We start from the raw sequence: 22,311 nt of genomic DNA, 5'->3' as shown, positions 1-22,311 counted from the left end.
GCCACTTACCGGTAACATTGGTGTAAAACATAAACTTTCTTTTTGTCGAAGGCTCTGGTCTTCGCAACATTACAACTAAAAATGGCGGCATTGATAATTTTTCATAATCAAGTACAACTGGTTAAAGGCAGTAACAAGGCAATAAGTACAGATGTTGGCTGTTGTGCTAATCCTTTGATGAACAATAATTTTGTGTTAAAGATGTCTTATCCTTTGTTCCTTGCCTTTGCTCTGAACGTTCCCCTCGAGACAGATCCTTACATATGCCCCAAATCCATATGGTATCCGTATGACCATGACATCATCCACTATATTGTTCCCTAACCCTTCTCCACCATTCAGTAGGATAATGGCTGATCTTCTACATCAACTCCAATTTCCCACCTAATTTGACTCCTTAGAATCATAGAATCCCTACAGTGCAGAAGGAGGCCATTTGGCCCATCAAGCCTGTACAGACCGACAACAATCCCACCCAGGCCCTATTCCCGTAACCCCATGTATTTATCCTGCTAAACTCCCTGACACGAAGGGGCAATTTAGCATGGCCAATCAACCTAACCCGCACATCTTTGGAGTGTGGGAGGAAACCGGAGCACCTGAAGGAAACCCACACAGACACGGGGAGAACGTGCAAACTCCACACAGGCAGTCACCCAAACCGGGAATCAAACCTGCGTCTCTGGCGCTGTGAGGCAGCAGTGCTAACCACTGTGCCTTGGAAGATGAAAAATCTGTCTATTTCAGTCTCAAATATGCTGAACAATGGAGTAGGGTGGACAATTCCAAAGATTCTCAACCCTCTGATTGAAGAAATTTCTCCTCATCACAGTTCCCCTTATCATGACACTGTATCCTCATGTTCTGGATTCCCCAGCCATGGAAAACAATCCATGGGTGGCACGGTGACACAGTGGTTAGCACTGCTGCCTCACAGCTCCAGGGACCTGGGTTCAATTCCAGCCTTGGGTCACTGTCTGTGCGGAGTTTGCACATTCTCCCTGTGTCTGCGTGGGTTTCCTCCGGGTGCTCCGGTTTCCTTCCACAGTCCAAAGATGTGCAGGTTAGGTGAATTGGTCATGCTAAATTGCCCCTTTAGTGTCCCAAGATGTGTAGGTTAGATGGATTAGCAATGGCAAATGTGTGGGGTTACAGGGATAGGGCAGGGGAGAGGGTTTGGGTATGATACTCTGTCAGCGAGTCGGTGCTGACTCAATGGGCCAAATGGCCTCTTCTGCACTGTAGGGATTCTATGACTTCTAGTGTTTACCCTGATTAGTCCTTTCAAAATTTTGTATCTTTCAATGAGATTACCTCTCATTCTTTTAAACCCAGTTTACTCAGCCTCTCATTCAAGCAGCCAAACTGGTGATCATTCACTGTACCATCTTGAATGCAAGTATATCCTCCCTTAGGAATGAAGATCAAAACTTTGCACAGTACTCCAGGTGCGGTCTCATCACAGTTCTATACAATGGTAGCAAGACTTCCCCATTCTTGTAGTCTAGTTCCATTGCAATAAAGGTCAACATGCTAGTTTCTTTCCTAATAATTATACCCGCATGCTAGCTTTCTCTGTTCCTTGTTTGAGTAACACAAGTCTCTTTGAATTTCAATACTTAGAAGTTCCATGCCTTTTAAAAAAAAATCCATTCTATTTTTCTTTCCTTGTTACCAAAGTGAATAGCCTCACACTTCCCTAGATTACACTCCATATGTGGATGTGTTCCCATTTTGATTCTCCCTGATTCTCTTCAGCAGAAATGAGACAAGCTGCAGTAAGAAAGTTTAGTGTTAAACATTGAGGTTCTGTTTTCAGCCAGATAGGAATTAACATGTCTTATGCTTTTAGCAGCTTTTGCCTCTTTATCTGAGTCCAAAGATGTGCGGGGTTAGGTGGATTGGCCATGCTAAATTGCCCCTTAGTGTCAGGGACACTAGCTAGGGTAAATGCATGGGGTTATGGGGATAGGGACAGGGTGGGATTGTGGTCGGCGCAGATTCGATGGGCCAAATGGCTTCCTTCTGCACTGTAGGATTCTATGAAGTCTCTTCAGTCTAGGCATTTTAGGTTTCTTTTTCAAGAAATAAAAAGGTGAGCAATGACGATCTCTCTCTCTTGCAGGAGGTAATGCATCGTTCAAACCATGAAGCAAAACTGCAGCTAACCAACCTTGTGGAAGGGAAGTACATTTTTCACCTGAAAGTCACCGATATGAATGGGGAGGCGGATACGGACAGCACCACTGTTGAAGTGCGACCCGGTAAGGTGATGGAGAGTTTGTGGACAGCAATGGTGATTCAGTGGGATTGTGGTCGGTGCAGACTCGATGGGCCGAATGGCCTCCTTCTGCAATGTAGGATTCTATGATGGTGTGCTGCTTCTCAAATCTATTTAAACCTCACTCCTCGGGAATTAGCCCACATGTAGCTTCAGAGCATCTGGGCCAAAAAAAGCACCCCAGGGCCTTGACTGCCATCCAATCAATGACAGCTGCTAGAAACTGTACTTGGACCTTTGGTGAGGATCAGGATTTGGTTCTGGCCTGGATGCCCTACAGTCTACACTTACACATGAACAAAGGTTGTACAATTTCATCCTGCAGAAAATATGTTTTTAACATTGTAAAACATTAGTGTTGCAGAGTTGAGTAGAGTAATTGTAGATTGGTGTTTGTATAATTATAAAATGCTCGGGAGAAAGCATTGCATGGTCCCTTTAAAAGATGGTGCTTTTTCTGTGCTTCGAAAGTTTAAAAAAAAATGCAAATACAGATAGAATGCTCAAAAATGAAACATCCAAAATGAAACATTTGTATTGAAAGGCCAAGCAGCAGGGTTACCAAGGCAACAGGCTTTCAATCATTTGAATTATTTGAATTTAGCCAATCAATTTGAATTAGGCACTTAGACACCAAGAACCTATTAAATTTAAATTTGATGGTTTTGACAATCCTATTGTAGGGGATATTGATACGTCATCACAGTATAAAAAAAGGTGGCAGTGGGACAAAAGCAGAGAGCAACTGCCAGAGTAACGGCTCTTAGTTCAGATCTTAGCTTCCTTTATGTCTCAAGAGAAAGTACCATCTCGATAGCAAAGGTACCAACGAAGAAAGAAGAATCAACAGAGAAGGCCCAGAATATTCCGGAAGACACAAAACCTGGTTGTTATTTAGAGACTGACAAAATTCTATTATTTTGTTAATAAGTGGGAATTGTATTTATCTGAATGGTATTCGATTAGGATCTTGTTTTATTCGGTTTGTTAATAGTTTAGTTAAATACCATTAGTTAGATAAATGAATTGTTACTTGTTGATTTTAGAGAGTCAAGGAGTTATTTTGATTTAACCACTAAAAGTTGCTGAAGAGCAGATCGTGCCACTTCACACTCACTTTTACAGATTATGGAGTGAGGTACTCTCTTTGAGTTAGTTCTTAGAGGGGGAATTCACCTCCACTTTATAACATCAGGATGGTCAGATATGGTGGATTCTCACTGTTCTTTAAGCTGGGTATAATTTATTTCCATGTTCTTCACACTGGATAGAATGGATTGTTACACAGATTTGCCACAAAATATGCTTCCAAATTTTAAGGTGTGGACAGTCAAAGGAATCGGTCAAATCCATGGATTAATTCATGTTTTGCTGCTCTGATAGGTAGTTGACAATCTACATGTGGTGCAGCTGAGTGTGTTCCACCACTCAGACTGCGTTACCTCAGTCACCCTCCTCTAAGTGATTGTCCAAATGATTTGCTAATATCCTGAAACTATTTTGCCATTTTTGGGAGCTTGGCATCACTCCAGTTTTGAGTACAGCCCAATGCTGAACATAGTGAGATGCAAAAGTTGGTATTTCTTTTGCAGCAATGAATGGCCTCAGGTAGAAGTGAAATCACACCGGGGTCTGAACTAAGGCACAGAGGCGCAGAAGGTAGAGAAGAGAGCATGTCCTGTAGAATGTCTATTTACTCCAAAACATGTCGAGTTTCACGGTAAACAGTGTTGTGCCTTGTCCTCCAATGTCTAACCTAATGCTTGTGTGCACATGGCCTGCAGACCTGAGGAAGAATGACCTGGTGGAGCTGGTGCTACAAGTCGGTGTGAGCATTCTCACAGAGCAGCAGAAGGACACCCTCGTGCGACAGCTGGCTGTGCTGCTCGGAGTGCTTGATACAGACATCAGTGTACAGAAGATTCAGGCACATTCTGATTCCAGGTACTTGGACTGGAGCTTTGGGGACCAGACCTAAAATCTTTTGAAATCACAAATATATGTACCTCTTCCTTTATGCATCCTCATTGCTGGCGAGGCTGACATTTATTTCTAGTTGCCCTGGTGTAGCTGAGTGGCTTGCTTGGTCACTTTAATTGTGTGTTAGGGGGCTGGGGTGACATACAGGCCAGCCCGAATAAGGGCAGCATGTTTCCTGCAATCTTTCCTTCTGTTATTTGTGTTGGCGGCACGCTGGCACAGTGGTTAGCACTGCTGCCTCACAGCGCCAGGGACCCGGGGCAGCACGGGGGGCACAGTGGTTAGCACTGCTGCCTCACAGCGCCAGGGACCCGGGGCAGCACGGGGGGCACAGTGGTTAGCACTGCTGCCTCACAGCGCCAGGGACCCGGGGCAGCACGGGGGGCACAGTGGTTAGCACTGCTGCCTCACAGCGCCAGGGACCCGGGGCAGCACGGGGGCACAGTGGTTAGCACTGCTGCCTCACAGAGCCAGGGACCCGGGGCAGCACGGGGGGCACAGTGGTCATCACTGCTGCCTCACAGCGCCAGGGACCCAGATTTGATTCTCAGTCTGTGCGGAGTCTGCACGTTCTTCCTGTGTCTATGTGGGTTTCCTCTGGGTGCTCCGGTTTCCTCCCACAGTCTGAAAGACTTGCTGGTTAGGTGCATTGACCATGCTAAATTTTCCCTCGGTGTATCTGAACAGGCGCCGGAGTGTGGCCTTTTCTCCCCCCTTTTTTCACAGTAACTTCATTACAGCGTTAATGTAAGCCTACTTGTGACACTAATAAGTTAACTTTATAAACTTTAGCAGATATGGTGTACATTGGTGTATATTTTGAACATTGATATTATTACAGACCAAAACTGTTAACTCTTGTATTTGAAATTACTCCTGTTGGTTGGAATCTGGAAAAAATCCTTCCCTATTTTTTTATACTGAATTCAAATTCTCAAATTCCCATCTTTGATTTGAACACCGGGTCACTCTCTCAATAACTTGATCACTATTCTACTGTACCTGTACCCAACTTCATCAAATACACCCCATTCCTGAGGCGAGGCGTGTCAACAATGAGTATTGCTCTTCATTTTTGCAAATATCATGATTTTTATAGAATGTCATGCACTACACATACATAGTCATAGAGTTTTACAGCACAGAAAGAGGCCCTTTGGCCCATCATGTCTGCGCCAGCCATCAAACACCAATCTATTCTAATCCCATTTTCCAGCACTTGGTCGTTAGCTTGTATGGAATGGCATTTCAAATGCTCATCTAAATGCACATCTTCACACACCTTTCAGAAAAGGGCTTAATGCTACCTAAGCAAGCAATGACTGGATATTAGTTTTTATCAATACTTACATTAATCAGGGAGGTTGGGATATTCTTCATAAAAGCAAATTGATGCGGATGCTGGAATCTGAAACCAAAAGAGAAAATGCTGGAAAATCTCAGCAGGCCTGGCAGCATCTGTAAGGAGAGAAAAGAGCTGCCGTTTCGAGTCCAGATGATCCTTTGTCAAAGCTAAAAGGCATAGAAAGTGGGAAATATTTATACTCTAGGGGTGAGGTAATGAAAGATGAGTCACAGCCACAAAAACAAGGGGAAAGGCTGCTATTGGCAGTCCACACAGAGAATAGAAGGTGTGGATGGCCAAATGGCAGAGAAGCTAAAATCAGAGGGTAAACTGTGACATATGAGGATGTGGGGGGAGGGGGGAGATGGGTGGGAGAGAGGTAACATTGAGAAAAGGGGGGAGAAAAGGTACTCCGTGCCCACATGTCTGTCCTTGATCTGCTGCAATGTTCCAGTGAAGCTCAACCCAAAGTGGAGGAACAGCATCTCATCCTCTTGCTAGGCACTTTACAGTCTTCTGGTCTCAACATCGAATTCAACAACTTCAGATGATTAGCTCTTTGTTTTCATTTTATTTAATTTTTAACTTCTCCATCTTTTATTTCTTTATTGTCTTTATTTTTCTTCCCGCCCCACTCTTTTCCCCCTATTTTATCCCCCCTTTGCTTCCCCTTTCCCCATTTACCTCTCTCCCACCCATCTCCCCCCTTCCCTCACATCTTCATATGTTACAGTTTACCCTCTGATTTCAGCTTCTCTGCCGTTTGGCCATTCGCACCTTCTATTCTCTCTATGGACTGCCAATAGCAGCCTTTCCCCTTGTTTTTGTGGCTATGACTCATCTTTCATTCCCTACAGTATAAATATCTCCCACTTTGTATGCCTTTTAGCTTTAACAAAGGGTCATCTGGACTTGAAATGTCAGCTCTTTTCTCTCCTTACAGATGCTGCCAGGCTGGCTGAGATTTTCCAGTATTTTCTCTTTTGGTTTGGGATATTCTTCCCTTATTTTTGGGGGCATAATCTCTTTTCATTGTTTGGAATGATAGCATCAGCTCATCTGGGGGCATAGGACCTGCTGCCATACTGATTGCACTTGTAGATGACTGCCAGGCCAGGACTCGAGCCTTGAAAGCTCTACTTATTCTGCTCCATTAACACTTTATTTCAAGCAAGCAAGTTGGTGAAGGCTAGTAATGGAGCCATTCCACTTACAAAGTGAAGCAATGCAAACATACACTCCTAACTCAATTACAACCTCAATTTCAGTGAACGCCACATTATATCTCCTCACATGAAATCCCAATTAATGCCCTTCACCTGAATATAACTAAACACAATTGACTGGACTGATTCAGATTTCTCTGTCTAAAGGAATGCTCAGCACTGAGAATTATGGAGATGCCATTCTACAAGTCTGCTTCCTCCTCAATGAAAGGCTGATAGTGGATTGGATGGAACCTCCCCTCCCCAATATCCAATGAGAAATGCCACATAAATGACCTAGGTGTTTCCTGCCTTCATCCATTTACCATGCTGGCTTTCACCTACCCCTTTTCATGTTGGAACTGTGCCCCAGCATGGTAGACTTGAACATCCTCAAGTATTGATGTGTAGTTAATATTTATGATGCTCTATGAATCATGATTGGACAATCCTATCTCAATTTGTCATAGCTGTGGAAGATGGAAAAGTATTTTGTTCCTCAGGACTGATATGTTTAAAAGTATCCTTATTATTGTCACAAGTAGGCTTACATTAACACTGCAATGGAGTTACTGTGAAAATCCCCTAGTCGCTTGTTCGGGTACACGGAGGGAGAATTTAGCATGGCCTATGTGCCTAACCAACACGTCTTTTTTTGGACTGTGGGAGGAAACCGGAGCACCCGGAGGAAACCCATGCGGACAAGGGGAGAATGTGCAGACTCTGCACAGACAGTCACCCAAGCTGGGAATCGAACCCAGTGCCCACTGAGTCAGCAGTGCTAACCACTGTGCCACCTCACGATTCACTTAGGCAAGCATAAAAAAGAAACCTATTATGTCCTTGTAGCCTTTATTTGTTTTAAATACAGCAGAGCATAGGGTTTATGAACAGGAAGTTTTGCCTTTTAAGTTGTCCATTTGCTGATTCTGTTGATTGGGTGGTGGGATCTCTCTAATATTGAACAACTATTTATTCTATTGTTTCAATTAAAATTTGCAATGGAAGGGTAAGGGGTTTTCTTCTGCATGTTGGAACAATATGGAGCAGCCTATATAATGCCATTGACTGATGGTTTTGTATCCTATGCCTCTTCAGTACGGTATTGACATTTTATGTCGAAAGCGGGCAGCCATACAGGGTGTATAAAGGGGTGGATGTAGCTCGGACTTTGCAGAAACAGCTCATGAGAGAGAAGGTGGACTTCCTGCTTTTCAAAACCTTGAGGATAGATACGGTTGGTGAGTTGCATTGTCGTCACATTTTACCTTTGTTAAATGGTTCTATTTTTACAAGTCACATAATCAGAACGATGGGTGGAATTTTCCCGTCCTGCCCCTCACGGGAATTGTAGCGGGTGGGACATGGACCAACGATCCATTGACCTCAGATGAGATTTTCTAGCATTGGGGCAAGTACGGCTGAAAAATCCTGCCCAATGTCTTTATAAACGGTTCTGTTCAAATCCACAATTGAAACTCCTTGAGAGTGTTGCTTTTTTGTGGTCATTAAATTCAATGCCCTTTTGTCATTGGAGGAACTGAATCGCCAGTATTGGTAGAGGGCAGGACTCCAGTGTGGCAAGTTTTCATTGCAAATGTTAACGTAGAAATCTATAATGGAAGTATTAGAATAAGAATATAATTCAGTCTCTATTTTAAAGTATATTTTCCATTGTGCGTTTTGAAGGGTCTGAGGGGACTGTCCTATATAAATACATTTTTTCATTTTTAGAAGTGCCTCCAGATTGCATAAGTCAGCATATTAGTTTGTTCTAAGACAGTGGTCTCCTGCCTTTTTAAGCACAATATCACTTTTAGTATCAAAATTCAGCATGAGCTCTATCTTAAAAATTTGACTTTGCTAAAACTCCCCAAATGTACTTGTGCATAATACTCACCTATTCTTAGTGTGACACCTGTGCTTGCACACTTCCTGTGAATAAAGTTTATTTATTAAAAGTTTGGGTTGTAGTTTGAGATGGCCAGTCTCATCCAGTCCATCAGATGGGTGTCTGTGAGACGAGTGTGATACTTGGACTTGATGATTTTCATCTGGGGATAAAGCCACCTGACGGAGGTTTGTGGAACTAAAGTAAGCCCTCACCTTGGCACACAATGTCAGAAGAGTGTACTTCTCTCTGTTTAGAAGTCCTTTGTCCCTTAGCTTTCAGCTCTATATCATTTTGCAAGGTGGTTATTTCCATGTCAAGTCCACTGCTTTGTTTGAACACCTGCTGAAATTTTGCTGTCAGCTCTCCAATGCCCATTTGAAAAGAAAGGATTTGAGACGAACATAATGATTTGTTCCATCTTGTTTAACTCCTGAAATCATCTGTTAAATTTCCTTTCCAATTTGTTCGGGTGGTCACAGAATGTGTTTGGATGGAACCCTTTCTGTTTGACCTGTTGTTGGATTTTCTCCAGATTTGGGAAGTGACCAGTAATTTTGATTTTTAGCCAGGAGGACCACAGGCCCAGTTTCAGCTTCAAAACATTCATTGCACTGATCATGTGACAAGTCTCTGTCCCTCCCCTGCAGTTCACAGTTCAGTTCATTCAATTTCAAGTCCAGCAACCGTGTATTATCTGACAGCTCGCTAAGCACCCCATCTCTTGATTTAAGAAAGATGTCAATTTCAGGTAGCAGATCTAAAAATCTCTGGAGAGAATTTCCTTGACTTAACCACCTCACATCTGCATGGAGGATTAGTTCACCATAGGTGACATCTAGCTCATCGAGTAATGATTTGAACAAGTGATGTTGTAGAGCTCTGACAAGAATTGAGTTGATGATCTTGACGACAACTGTCATTACATGAGAAAAGTCAATAGCCTTGCTTGCTGGCACTTGTTGGTGGATCACACAGTGGTAATTGACAAAGGAAGGGAATTCAGGATCATTTCTGCAAAGTGCAACAAAGCCTGCATTGACACCAAGCATTGACGGTGCACCATCAGTTCAGAATGTTTTTCTCAGTCACATATCTTGTAATCATAGAATCCCTACAGTGCAGAAGGCCATTTGGTCCATCAAGCCTGCTCTGACAACAATCCCCCCCAGGCCCTCTCCCTGTAACCCCACATATTTACTCTGCTAATCCTCTTGACACTAAGGGGCAATTTATCATGGACAATCAACCAAACCTGCACATCTTTGGATTGTGGGAGGAAACCGGAGCACCCAGAGGAAACCCACGCAGACATGGGGAGAACGTGCAAACTCCACACAGTCACCGAGGCCGGAATTGAACCCAGGTCCCTGGTGCTGTGAGGCAGCAGTGCTAACCACTGTGCCACCTCTTGTCCTCTCTTTGAGTGGCAAAAGAGTAACAAAGTACTCCTTTGTTGTTGTATCTTTGTTTTCACTCACCTGTCATTCAATCAGCTGGGCCATATCCACCATGTCTACTGACTCATCAAACTGCAGTGAGAAACATTCACACACCCTGGTAAGTCTTGGTGTATTTGCTGACCCACATCCTCGGGCAATGATTCCATCCTTCTGGCTACTATTAAAGCACCAAGTGGCACGCTCTTGAAGGCTGCCATCATTTCATCTTTGTTTTTAACAAGGTGTTGGCAGCAACCATCATAGCCTCCTTGATAACTTTGTCATCGGTGAACGGTTTCTTACGTTTTGCCAGCAGATGGCTCATGCGAAAAGATGCCTCTTTGTTCGTCTTGCCTTTAACCACAGGTTATGAAAAGAGTGGCTGTTGAGCTTGCAACATTCCATTTAACTCCCCAACTTTCTTTGCCCGAGTGGCATTATTTAAAGGGCTTGAAATTTTGCATGCATTGTCTTGTGATGACGCTCCAAATGACCTCTTTCATTCAAGGCTACACCCAGCTGATAAATCAAAACAAATGGTCTTACTTTTGACATTCATGAAAAGACATTCACTTTCCCATTCTTGGTTAGAATGATAGGTTTTTACCCTCTTTGATGTCCTTGGCTCCTCACTCATTGTTTTGTCTTCAACCAGCTTGGTCCACATTTTGGTGCCTGCAATTTGGCAGCCAATGAGCTGATTCACTCTTCATTGCAAGGAGCCTGAGTACCACACATTTTGGCAGTGGTTTGATAGCCAATGAAAATCGACTTTCCAGACTCCAGGAGCGATTATTGCTAATCCCAGGACAGAAATGAGTGATGAATGGGTGGGGATTGGAAGACGAGGCCCTTAAGTGGCATTAGTTGTCCACTTATGGGTCTCAATTGAGCATAGACTTAAATCGTAATGGAGGCAGGATGATGGCTGCGTCTCATTCTTCTGCCTGATTAAATGTTCTTCTTGCTACCAAACTCATCGCGGGGGAGGGCAGAAGGTTCCCCTTTGTGTTCTCCCCATTTTTGGTGTCGGAGATTCAAAAGAAAATAGAGAATAAAATAACATAATTACCCAACCCACATCCTAATAGCTTTTTACATGGCTTTGTTGATAGAAGTTTGTGAGTAATTACAGTCAACCCACTGTAATGTGTAACACTAAACCGCTGGTTCTCTCATTTACCATTGGCAAGAGGGGTCCTCGTAGAATTACCTGAATGTATAAACTTGTCATTTTAAGCAAGGATTTTATTCAAACCACATATAGAGAGCGATGTTACTCACCTTGCTGTGTTTGCAGTCTGCTTTCTGAAGTGCTCAGGCCACGGGCACTGTGACCCATTCACCAAGCGTTGTGTCTGCTACCCATTCTGGATGGAGAATCTGATACAGCGTTACTTTGATGATGGAGAAAGCAATTGCGGTGAGTAGTTTATCTTGAAATGTGCCGCTAATTTGATTTATAATTGTCACATGTATCAGCAAACAGTGAAAAGTATTGTTTCTTGCGCGCTATACAAAGCATACCGTTCATAGAGAAGGAGAGAGTGCAGACTGTAGTGTTACAGTCATAGCTAGGGTATAGAGAAAAATCAGCTTAATGTGAGGTAGGTCCATTCAAAAATCTGATGGCAGCAGGGAAGAAGCTGTTCTTGAGTTGGTTGGTACACGACTTCAGACTTTTGTATCTTTTTCCCGTCGGAAGAAGGTGGAAGAGAGAATGTCCGGGGGTGTGTGGATTCCTTGATTATGCTGGCTGCTTTTCCGAGGCAGTGGGAAGTCGAGGGGAATTCCCCCTAGGGGAATTTCACAGTAACTTCATTGCAGTGTTAATGTAAGCCTTACTTGTGACTAATAAATAAACTTTAAGTGTAGACAGTATGAATGGATGGGAGGCTGATTTGAGTGATGGACTGGGCTTCATTCACGACACTTTGTAGTATCTTGCTGTCTTGGACAGAGTAGGAGCCATACCAAGCTGTGATATAACCAGAAAGAATGTTGTCTATGACGCATCTGTAGAAGTTGGTGAGAGTTGTAGCGGACATGCCAAATTTCCTTGGCCTCCTGAGAAAGTAGAGTCTCCTGACTAAGAAGTAAAAAGCAGTAAAATGGCAGCCCAATAGTGATTGCCACTCCATGGAGGTTCTGGACAATAATGTCCAGTTCTGGGTACTGCACTTTGGGGAGGATGCCAAGGCCTTGGAAAGGATATGGAGCATTACGAGGATGGCACTAGGACTGAGGGCATTTAGTTATGTGGAGAGAGACTAGAAAGTTTCAATTGTTCTCCTTAAAGCAGAGAAGGTTAAGGGGAGATTTAATGGAGGTGTTCAAAACTGTACGGGATTTTGGGAGAGAGTAAGTAGGGAGAAATGTCTCTACAGCAAGTGGTTTGTTAATCGAGACCATAGATTTAAAATATTTGACAAATATCTAGAATGGAAATTAGTAGAATTGTTTTCACACGAGGTTTGCAAGGATCTGGAACACACAACCTGAAAAATAGTGGAACCAGATTCCTACAGAACCCTTCAATGGCATTGGACATGTACAAGAAGAGGAATAGAGTTATGATGAGAAGATTGAGATTTGAGACTTTCAAAGGGCCGGCACAAGCATGATGGGCAGAGTGGCTTCCTCTGCTGTAAGATTCTATGGAAAAGGCAACCAGCAGAGGGGCTCAGCATATATTGTTAGTCTCATTCACTATGCAAAGTAGATTCTGGGAGCTGGCCATTTCTCCACCCTCTTGACTATGGAGCGATGTACTGAGGTGTGTATGAGAAAGGAGGAGCCTTTACTGACATTGATACAGTGCTAAAGGATAATTGAATATCATGTTGTTTCATGTCAAGTAGTCTTTAACCTACACAGTGTAAAAAGTACACTATTACAGTGATGTTCTATCAAGCTGATAGGACATTGTTTATTTTGGAGTTAATTCATTGTGTGCTATGGACATTTGAGCAATAGTTCAGTGATCAATTATTGCTTTTTAAATTAATTTTAACCCTTACATCCACCTATCTTTGGTGGCTAGTGCAACTAAACTGGATTCTGATCTCACCCAGTGTCTAACTTGGGACTAAAAAGGTTAAGTTTGGAGGGACCTGGCTCCTGTTCCCTTGAGTAGTAAAGATTAAGGGGTCGCCTGACTGAGGTGTTCAACACGATTATAGATTTCCGAGGGCGGCACAGTGGTTAGCACTGCTGCCTCATAGCACCAGAGACCCGGGTTCAATTCCAGCCTCGGGTCACTGTCAGTTTGGCATTTGCACATTCTCCCCGTGTCTGCGTGGGTTTCCTCCGGGTGCTCCGGTTTTCTCCCACAGTCCAAAGATGTGTACGTTAGGTGGATTGGCCATGCTAAATTGCCCCTTAGTGTCCAAAGATGTGTAGGTTAGAGGAATTAGTCGGGTAAATGTGTGGGTTTATGGGGATAGGCGGGGTGGGTTGGGAAAGATGTTTTGTCGGAGAGTCGGTGGAGACCTGATGAACCGAATGACCTCCTTCTGCACAGTAGGGATTCTATGATTGAGAGAAACTATTTTCTCTGGTGGGGGATTCCAAAACCAGGGACATAACTTCTCCATCAGAGTTAGGGCATTCAGGGTGCTCTCAGGAAGGAACTCTTCATACAGACGGAATGAAAATCTGGAATCTGTCCCCAAAAAGCTGTTGAAGCAGGTCAATTGAAAATGTCTTAAGAGATTGATATATTTCTGTTGGGTAAGGGCATTAAGAGGTGGGTTGTGTTTATTGGTGCTGCAACACTAGGGGGAGCATTTCCTGCACATATACAATACAGTGCAAGGAGTTACAGGGTTGTATCTGCTGCATGCTCCACCCTAAAAGCATGTCTGAAAATGAAGACCAGTGTAGAAAACTTATGTAAGGGTAAAAGAAGAAAATGCCAATGAGAAAGTAGCAACGGGTGCCCGCAACAATAACTGGTTGCCCAGATGCTAAATCAGGATGTCTTCTAATGAATGTGTCACCTATAGCATTTCACAATGCAACAAACCATATCTGCCGAAGAACTGTGAACAATCTACTTTGCCCACAAGTTTCTTGCTCAGTTAATTGAGTACAATTTATCACCTTAAATAAAATGTTAAATTTTAAAATAATCAGGCAATGCAGGGAAAAAGAAATCTGGAATTGAAAAGTCTACTGATGACCATTGTCGATTATTGTAAAACCCCACCTGGTTCACTAATGTCCTTTAGGGAAGGAAATCTGCCATCCTTACCCTGGTCTGGCCTACAAGTGACTCCCGATTCACAGCAATGTGGTTGACTCTCAAATATCAAATTACAAAGATGTGCAGGTTAGGTTGAATGGCCATGCTAAATTAATCCTAGTGTCAGGGGGATTAGCAGGGTAAATATGAGGGGTTACGGGAATAGGACCTGGGTGGGATTGTCATCGGTGCAGATTCGATGGGCTGAATGGCCTCTTTCTGCACTGTAGGGATTCTATGATTCTAAGTCTTTAAAATGGAAAGCAGTTAGGGACGAACAATAAATGTTGACCCGGCCAACGACTTCCAAATGAATAAAAGAACTCGAGACAGTGACATGGGATTCAGAGTCCCATTGACTATCAGCTGAACTAGTTAGGACCTGTGGGAACTTGGTGCACAAAGCCTTGACAACTCCACAATTCACTGCCTGGAACTTTTCAAACATTTTCCCACTTCCCGGTTTGAGCAAGAACCTTTATAGTTTTGGCAGTTTTTTCTGGTCTTCAGAGCTTTTAAAGCAATCTTTTTAAAAGTTCACTGATGCTTCTGCCGCCAGGAAAGGTGTTAGGACCATTTGAGTGTGTGCCAGTGGCAGCAGGAGCAATGGTGTCTGGAATATGGAACTAAGGTGGATAAATGGAATTAAGTTAACCTAATTGTAGGTTGGGACAGGCTGAATGGCCTATTCCTGTCCCTATGTTCCTACACGTGTGCATTTTCCAGTAGAGGGCACTAGATGGCAATCAGACCTGGAAACTCAATTGTATTCAGCTTTCTAGATGGAAGATGTCTGGGGCCAATTGTAACGTCATTTGCTGAGACCAGCTAGCTCCTCTCGGACCCAGGGTTGAAGCACAGACATTCCTGCTCTCTCTCTGCCTCAGTCCTGTGCCCGGCAGTCTTTAAAAACACCAACCCACAGGGTTGATGTTGCTCGGTTTTGACTTCAGTGGTAGTATTTTTGCCTCTGAGTTAGAAAGAAGTGAGCACATGATCTAGGCTGACATCCCATTGCAGCACTGAGGGAGTCCTGCACTGCTGGAAGTGCTGTATTTTTAATGAGCTGTCTACTCTCTCAGGGGGTCCCTAAAAATTCCGCAGCACCGTTTTGAAAGATAAAGGCGAAAATACTGCGGATGCTGGAATCTGAAACAAAAACAGAAAATGCTGGAGAAACTCAGCAGGTCTGACAGCATCTGCGGAGAGAGAATAGAGCCAATGTTTCGACTCCACAGATGCTGTCAGACCTGCTGAGTTTCTCCAGCATTTTTTTTTAGTTATATCCAAATCCAATCAAAGTCTCAACCAGTGAAACATTACAAATCCAAGCTGACAAGACAGGCTGGCCACTTCCTGTCTTGGGCCTGATCTACATGATCCAAGCTGATAGGAGCAAGCATTGCATCCCCTCCAGTGCTTGATCTCACTTGCATCTTAGCAAAAAGGCCTAGATGGTCTTTTAAAAATTGCTTCAAATGAAGCCTGAGTGTAGCCTCGTTGACTTGCATCAAGTGCAGGACAGCAAAACTACACTTGACCTTGGCCAAAAGGCTGAGAAGTTTCTCCAGCATTTGCGTTTTTGAAAGAGTGTGTCCTGACAATATTCATCCCTGACTAACATCACAAAAACAGGATTATCTGGTAATTATTACATTATCAGTGGGACCTTGCTGCGTGAAAACTGTTTTCTACATTACGAAATGACTCCATTTAAAATGTACTTCATTAGCCTACTTCTGCACCTATTTCCTATGTTCGTGTGAAGCACTTTCTGATATCCTTGGTTGTGAAAGGTGATATAAAATGCAGATCTTCAGGAATGGTTCCGCTGCTGTTCTAAGCTTCTGTTCTAATTCTTCTGTTCACAGACTGGAGTGTATTGTATGTGATTTTGTCAGTGTTTCTAGCAATCATCATCATTGGAGCAACATGCTGGATTTGTATCTGTTGCTGTCAGAGGTATGTGCATTGTAGGTGCTAATAGTCTCCAATATCATTCATTAGGGCAGCACGTGGCACAGTGGTTAGCACTACTGCCTCAAAGCGCCAGGTACCCGGTTTCAATTCCGGCTTCGAGTCACTGTCTGTGTGGAGTTTGCACGTTCTCCCCATGTCTGCGTGGGTTTCTGTTGCGTGCTCTGGTTTCCTCCTACTGTCCAAAGATGTGCGGGTTAGGTTGATTGGTTGTGCTAAATTGCCCCTTAGTATCCCAAGACGCGTAAGTTAGGGAGAATTAGTGGGGTAAATGTGTGGGGTTACCGGGATATGGCCTGGGTGAGATTGTGGTTGGTGCAGGCTCAATGGGCCAAATGGCCTCCTTCTGCACTCTAGATTTTATGATTATTCATTAGAGACCATTAAAGTAACACACATGTCTTTAAGACAGAGATAGATAGGCTCTTGATTAATAAGGGGATCAGGGGTTATGGGGAAAAAGGCAGGAGAATGGGAATGGGAAAAACATCAGCCATGATTGAATGGCAGAGCAGACTCAATGGGCCGAATGGCCTAATTCTGCTCCTATGTCTTATGGCTTTATGGTCTTATCTTTGAATCCTTCACATACAATGATCTTGCACGCTTCTTTTTCAACAGGAAGCGGACCAAAGTGAGGAAGAAAAACAAATACACCATCTTGGACAATATGGACGATCAGGAACGAATGGCACTGAGGCCAAAATATGGTTAGTGCTTCATATATACCAGGATGCATGCACCCAGGAGTAACACAACAGATTTTCTTATGTGCAGTCTATTTTTGATAGCTATTTGTCTTTAAAGACTAGTAGCCAGAATGTCAAAATGGCTTCCAGGTAACTGGAACGGTATTCATGTCATGTTGCCAGTGCAGGCCACAACCGACTACTACAAGTGCACAACGTCTCACTGTATTTTTGGTAATAAACAAGAATCCAGCTTTTCTCATCTGAGTCAGAATTTTGTGGGTTCAAGTCCCTTGGCACATAATTTGGACTGACGTTACAATGCAGTACTGAAGCCTGTTGGCAGTGCTGTTCATCGGATAAATTGGTTCGGCCGCATTTGGAATACTGCGCCCAGTTCTGGTCGCCACACTACCGGAAGGACGTGGAGGCTTTAGAGAGAGTGCAGAGGAGGTTTACCAGGATGTTGCCTGGGATGGAAGGGCTTAGTTATGAGGAGAGATTGGGTAAACTGGGGTTGTTCTCACTGGAAAGACGGAGGATGAGGGGTGACCTAATAGAGGTGTATAAAATTAAGAAAGGCATAGATAGGGTGAACGGTGGGAAGCTTTTTCCCAGATCGGTGGTGACGTTCACGAGGGGTCATAGGTTCAGGGAGAGGTTTAACATGGATATCAGAAGGACGTATTTTACACAGAGGGTGGTGGGGGCCTGGAATGCGCTGCCGGGCAAGGTGGTGGAGGCGGACACACTGGGAACGTTTAAGACTTATCTAGATAGCCACATGAACGGAGTGGGAATGGAGGGATATAAAAGAATGGTCTAGTTTGGACCAGGGAGCGGCGTGGGCTTGGAGGGCCGAAGGGCCTGTTCCTGTGCTGTATTGTTCTTTGTAAATCAAGGCCCACTCTTCCTTTCAGTTGGGTAAATATACGTTGGCACTATTTTGAAGAACAGGGAGTTTTCCCTGGTGACCTGGCACACATTTATTCCCTCAACCAACATCACTTGATAAGATAGATAATTTTTCTATCACATTGTCATTTGTAAATGTGTTGCATTTCCTACAACCGTGTCTACCCTCCAAAGGGATTTCCATTGGCTGTAAAACACCTTGAGACATCCTGAGGTTGTGAAAGGTGCTTTGTTATTTCATGTTATTTTTGGCCTATAGTCACGTATGGAGAAATGCTCGCTCAAGATGCAAATACTGGATCATAATGATGCGTTTTCCTTCCCATTGACTTGCACTGTGATTCTCTGCTCCAGGTGTGAAACACAAAAGCACAGAACATAACTCGAGTCTAATGGTATCTGAATCGGAATTTGACAGTGATCAGAACACGCTCTTTAGCAGAGAAACCATCGAGGAGAACCATAAAGTTGGAATGAATGGTTCACTGAAGAATGGAGTCTCCTTCAATTATCACCCCCAAAACAGATAAATGTGCTGCGTACGAGAATGTGGCCTACTTGTGATGCAGCTATATGGCAGTGCAAAACTGGGTACAATCGCCCACTTTGGATTATTAATAGACATTTTAAAATGTGTTTTCAAAATGTTTGGCATACTCTGGAGGAGACATTTCTAGAAGCCACCGAAGGAGCACTTTTTTCTGCTCTTGATTGGTTCACCTTGGATGCCGACACCCTCACAGGAGAAAGATTTGTCAGATAGGATCCAGCCCTGTTGTACTTTGTAATTTCCGCTTCCTGTAGATATATGATTCTAGAAATTTCTGTGAAGCCTGCATTAACTAAAAGGGTGTGCAAATGTGAGATAAGAGAGTGGCTCTATCAGTAAGAAATGACATGAGAAATTGTTCTCCTGAAACAATTTCTCTTTTCGTGTGGAAATCAAATTTGGGAATGGACAAGGTCTTATGAATGGCAAGTTTGAAAAGAATTCCTGATGCTAAATATAAAATAGGTTGCAAAAATAAATGGTTCATTCACACACAATGAAAGAAATGGATCTAGATATTAAAATTCTTCTCTTTATACCAGTGTAAAATCATTCGGTTCATATCTTGGAGCTGCAGTGTAGCAACATGGCTCCTTGTAGCATAAACTGTGCAAAAATATCCTTCTCTGTTTACATTGGTTCAGAGTTCCGTAAATAAGCAACAATTTTTCTTTGTGACTAATTTTCAGTTCAATCGGTTGGGCAATTACACAGATAAGCTAAAAACAAAGTTGTAGGTAGAATTAGTAATGCAAATCATAGAATCAACAGTGCAGAAGGAGGCCATTTGGCCCATTGAGCCTGTACTGACAACAATTCAACCCAGGTCCTATCCCCGTAACCCCACATATTTACCTTCCTAATCCTCCTGACATAAGGGGCAACTTATCATGGCCAATCAACCTAACCCGCACATCTTTGGACTGTGGGGAGAAATTGGGATACCCAGAGGAAACCCACGCAGACACAGGGAGAATGTGCAAACTCCACACAGACAGTGGCCCAAGGCTGGAATTGAACCCGGGTCCCTGGCGCTGAGAGGCAGCAGTGCTAACCACTGTGCCGTGGGAGACCTGCTTTTGCTGACTGTTACTCAATGAAAAGTCAAGATTGAGGTGATAAATTAATAACGTCCTTCGCCTCAAGAGTTCAATTAATTTTCTCTCTCGAGTTACTATCCATAATCTATTGACAGGTTTGAGCACAATGTTTACTTCCTGGAAGTGACTTATTTTTTCAACTGACCCAATGAACTACTTTTGAAGTATAGTCAGTTGTGATGTAGGGAGACTAGGCAGCCAATCAGTGCACAAAAATGAGATTAATGAAGAGAGCTTGGTGATGTGGGTTCAGGGATAAATATTGGCCAGACACAGAGAAGGCCCCTGCTCTTCAAATAGAACCATAGGATCTTACGAGTGCAAAAAAAAATTAGAACTTTAGAAATTTAAGCAATAAAGCATTTGCTGATGAACATGCTAACATAATACTGTTTAAGACTGGCTATTTTGGGTTGCCAGCAAATGTATTGTTGGCCTCTCTGTAATTTTCTATCTCAGATTGAAGAAGGGATATGTTTTCCAGTCAGATAATTTGGGTATTGGATTGGAATGTTGTGATGAGCACTCTTTGTATGAGAGATTTAAACATCTTTTGTTTGAAACTTCTAGGGAAAGGGTGTTACAGTGGAGACTGCACAGGGTTGTTATTATCATATTTTAGGCGTATCTTGTTTGTAGAACTAACTTGTTAACGTCATCCATATCCAGATGTGCATTATTTAATGGCTTATATGGTTAGCCCTGCTATCTGTATGAACAATTTAGTTATTTCTGTTCACAATTTTGTTACTTACATTAGTTTGCCTGATTGTTGCGTGATTTTTGTAACATCGTACCATCACTTGTACTTGTTGGATTGAGGATAATTGATTAAATATTAGCTCTTTGATCATGAATGAAAACCTAAAGCACATCAGAACTGATACCTGAATTGTGTATGTCAAGTCCATTATTTCTTCCTCTATTCCTCAAAACAGGGATGTGCTGTTCTGATTTATCACAGGCAATGTCTAAAGATATTAGAAATGGCTGATTAGGATTGCTTTGTCTCCTGATTATATAGAACGCTATCAAAATTGTCACCAACGGACTGCTAATATTTGTCCTAAAACTGAAGGCACTGTCTTCAGTCCCCAAAACCAATTCCATACACTCAACACTGAGTCTATGTCCTTCCTGGTCACTGTCTCATGCTGAACCAAGCTGAACTTCCCACCCCAAACCTCATCCGTCGCAAAGACTGCCTATTTCCTTTATAGCACATCCTCTTCAGCCCATTTTCCCCTCTGTCACCTCAAGACTTGATTGTACCAGTTGCATTCCTGGTGGCTTCCTACCATCCTTAGGACTTCAGTTCATCCAAAATTCACTGCCTTACTGATCTACATTAGTTTCCAGTCCCTGGGATATATGGGTATCTGCTATCCTGTGCCCCCAGCCCAGGGTTTTGTTACTCATACAAGAGTTTGGACAGGCAGAATTTCCAGCAGTGCTTCATTTACAATGGTTGCAGGGATGTGGGACTTCAGTTACATGGATAGATTGGAGAAGCTGAGGTTATTCTCCTTCAAAGTTTAGTGGAGAATTGATAGAGGTATTCAAAATGACCAGGGTTCTGGACAGAGCACATAGAGATAACCTATTTCCATTGATTGAGAACCAGAGTATATTGATTTAAAGCGTTCGGCAAAAGGACCAAAGGCAAGGGGAGGGTAAACCTTTTACACAGCTCAGAGTGTGGTGGAGATAAATTCAATTGTGGATTTCAAAAAAAGGGAAATGGATAATTATGTGGAGAAAAGTTGCAGGGCTTCAGGGAAAATGCAGGGGGAGTAGGACTGGCCGAGTTGCTGTTGCCATTGTTTCAACACATTGGAGCTCAAGTGCAACACTATCTATCTAACTGGGCTGTCTTTTCACTATTATGCAGTGTGTTTTGAGTAGAGACAAAGCGTGTTCAAAGTCTAAGATCCTGAATCGAGCTGCTCTTATTGACAGCCAGCACAGAGTGTTGAATGGTCTCCTTTTTGTGTTGTAACCATTTTAGGAGAGATTCTCTCATTGTACAGCTCAATCTTCAAAGAGGCAGTTTGCTTGGTATCCCCTTCACTGCCTTCCACCAGTCAACATCTAAGTACCAATGTCAGTAACTTATGCCACCCCTCTCCCCCCTTTGAATTATAAAGGTTTCCAAAAAGTCATGCAGAAATTCTGAAAAGAAGGGGTGGTTTGTTTTACTGCTGCAAAATCTGACATTACTCTTTGGGAATTATTGCAGTTCAAACAACACAAAGTTACCTTTATGTGCCTGTTTTTGCTTTGTGTTTTAAAAAAATTAGGCACACTCACTTTCTGAAGAAAAATACATTTCTATCAGGTGTTCTTGCATCCTCAATGCTCGAACACAATCCGGTTGAGTGATCATAAGTAATACACCTTTTGATTCATACACTAGACAGAAGACTAGTAGACCACTTTGTGGGGCTGATTGTATATGAAGTAGATATTAATCAGCACTGCTAAGACTCTTGTTCCACTTGCTATCAGTTCGATTTCTCTATTTGATAGGCAAATCTTTTGAGTTGGCCCCCCTTTTACTGGGGTGAATCTAAGATGTGCTGCTGATGTTCAATAGGGCCCTGACTGGTGGGATAGCCAGCTCACCAAAAAGAGATGAGGTAAAGCAGACTCAATGATAGACAACTCTGGGACACTTTCTCTGGAATTTC

General features: G+C 43.0%; 1 protein-coding gene across 1 annotated transcript in view; it reads left to right on the top strand.

The window, feature by feature from the left end:
* LOC144481062 (dyslexia-associated protein KIAA0319-like) overlaps window positions 1-18,501 on the top strand; it is an 85,048-nt gene extending 66,547 nt beyond the window's left edge. The window contains exons 14-20 of the mRNA XM_078200715.1: window positions 2,126-2,264; window positions 4,066-4,225; window positions 7,910-8,052; window positions 11,445-11,567; window positions 16,262-16,352; window positions 16,989-17,077; window positions 18,326-18,501. Of these exons, the coding sequence (XP_078056841.1) occupies window positions 2,126-2,264; window positions 4,066-4,225; window positions 7,910-8,052; window positions 11,445-11,567; window positions 16,262-16,352; window positions 16,989-17,077; window positions 18,326-18,501 (921 nt within the window). The remainder of the gene's footprint in view (window positions 1-2,125; window positions 2,265-4,065; window positions 4,226-7,909; window positions 8,053-11,444; window positions 11,568-16,261; window positions 16,353-16,988; window positions 17,078-18,325) is intronic.
* Window positions 18,502-22,311: the final 3,810 nt, after the last annotated feature.

This window comes from Mustelus asterias, chromosome 2 (genome assembly GCF_964213995.1).
Source record: "Mustelus asterias chromosome 2, sMusAst1.hap1.1, whole genome shotgun sequence".
Taxonomy (NCBI): domain Eukaryota; kingdom Metazoa; phylum Chordata; class Chondrichthyes; order Carcharhiniformes; family Triakidae; genus Mustelus; species Mustelus asterias.
The sequence above is the reverse complement of the archived record's forward strand: the minus strand, read 5'-3'. Positions and strand labels throughout refer to the sequence as shown.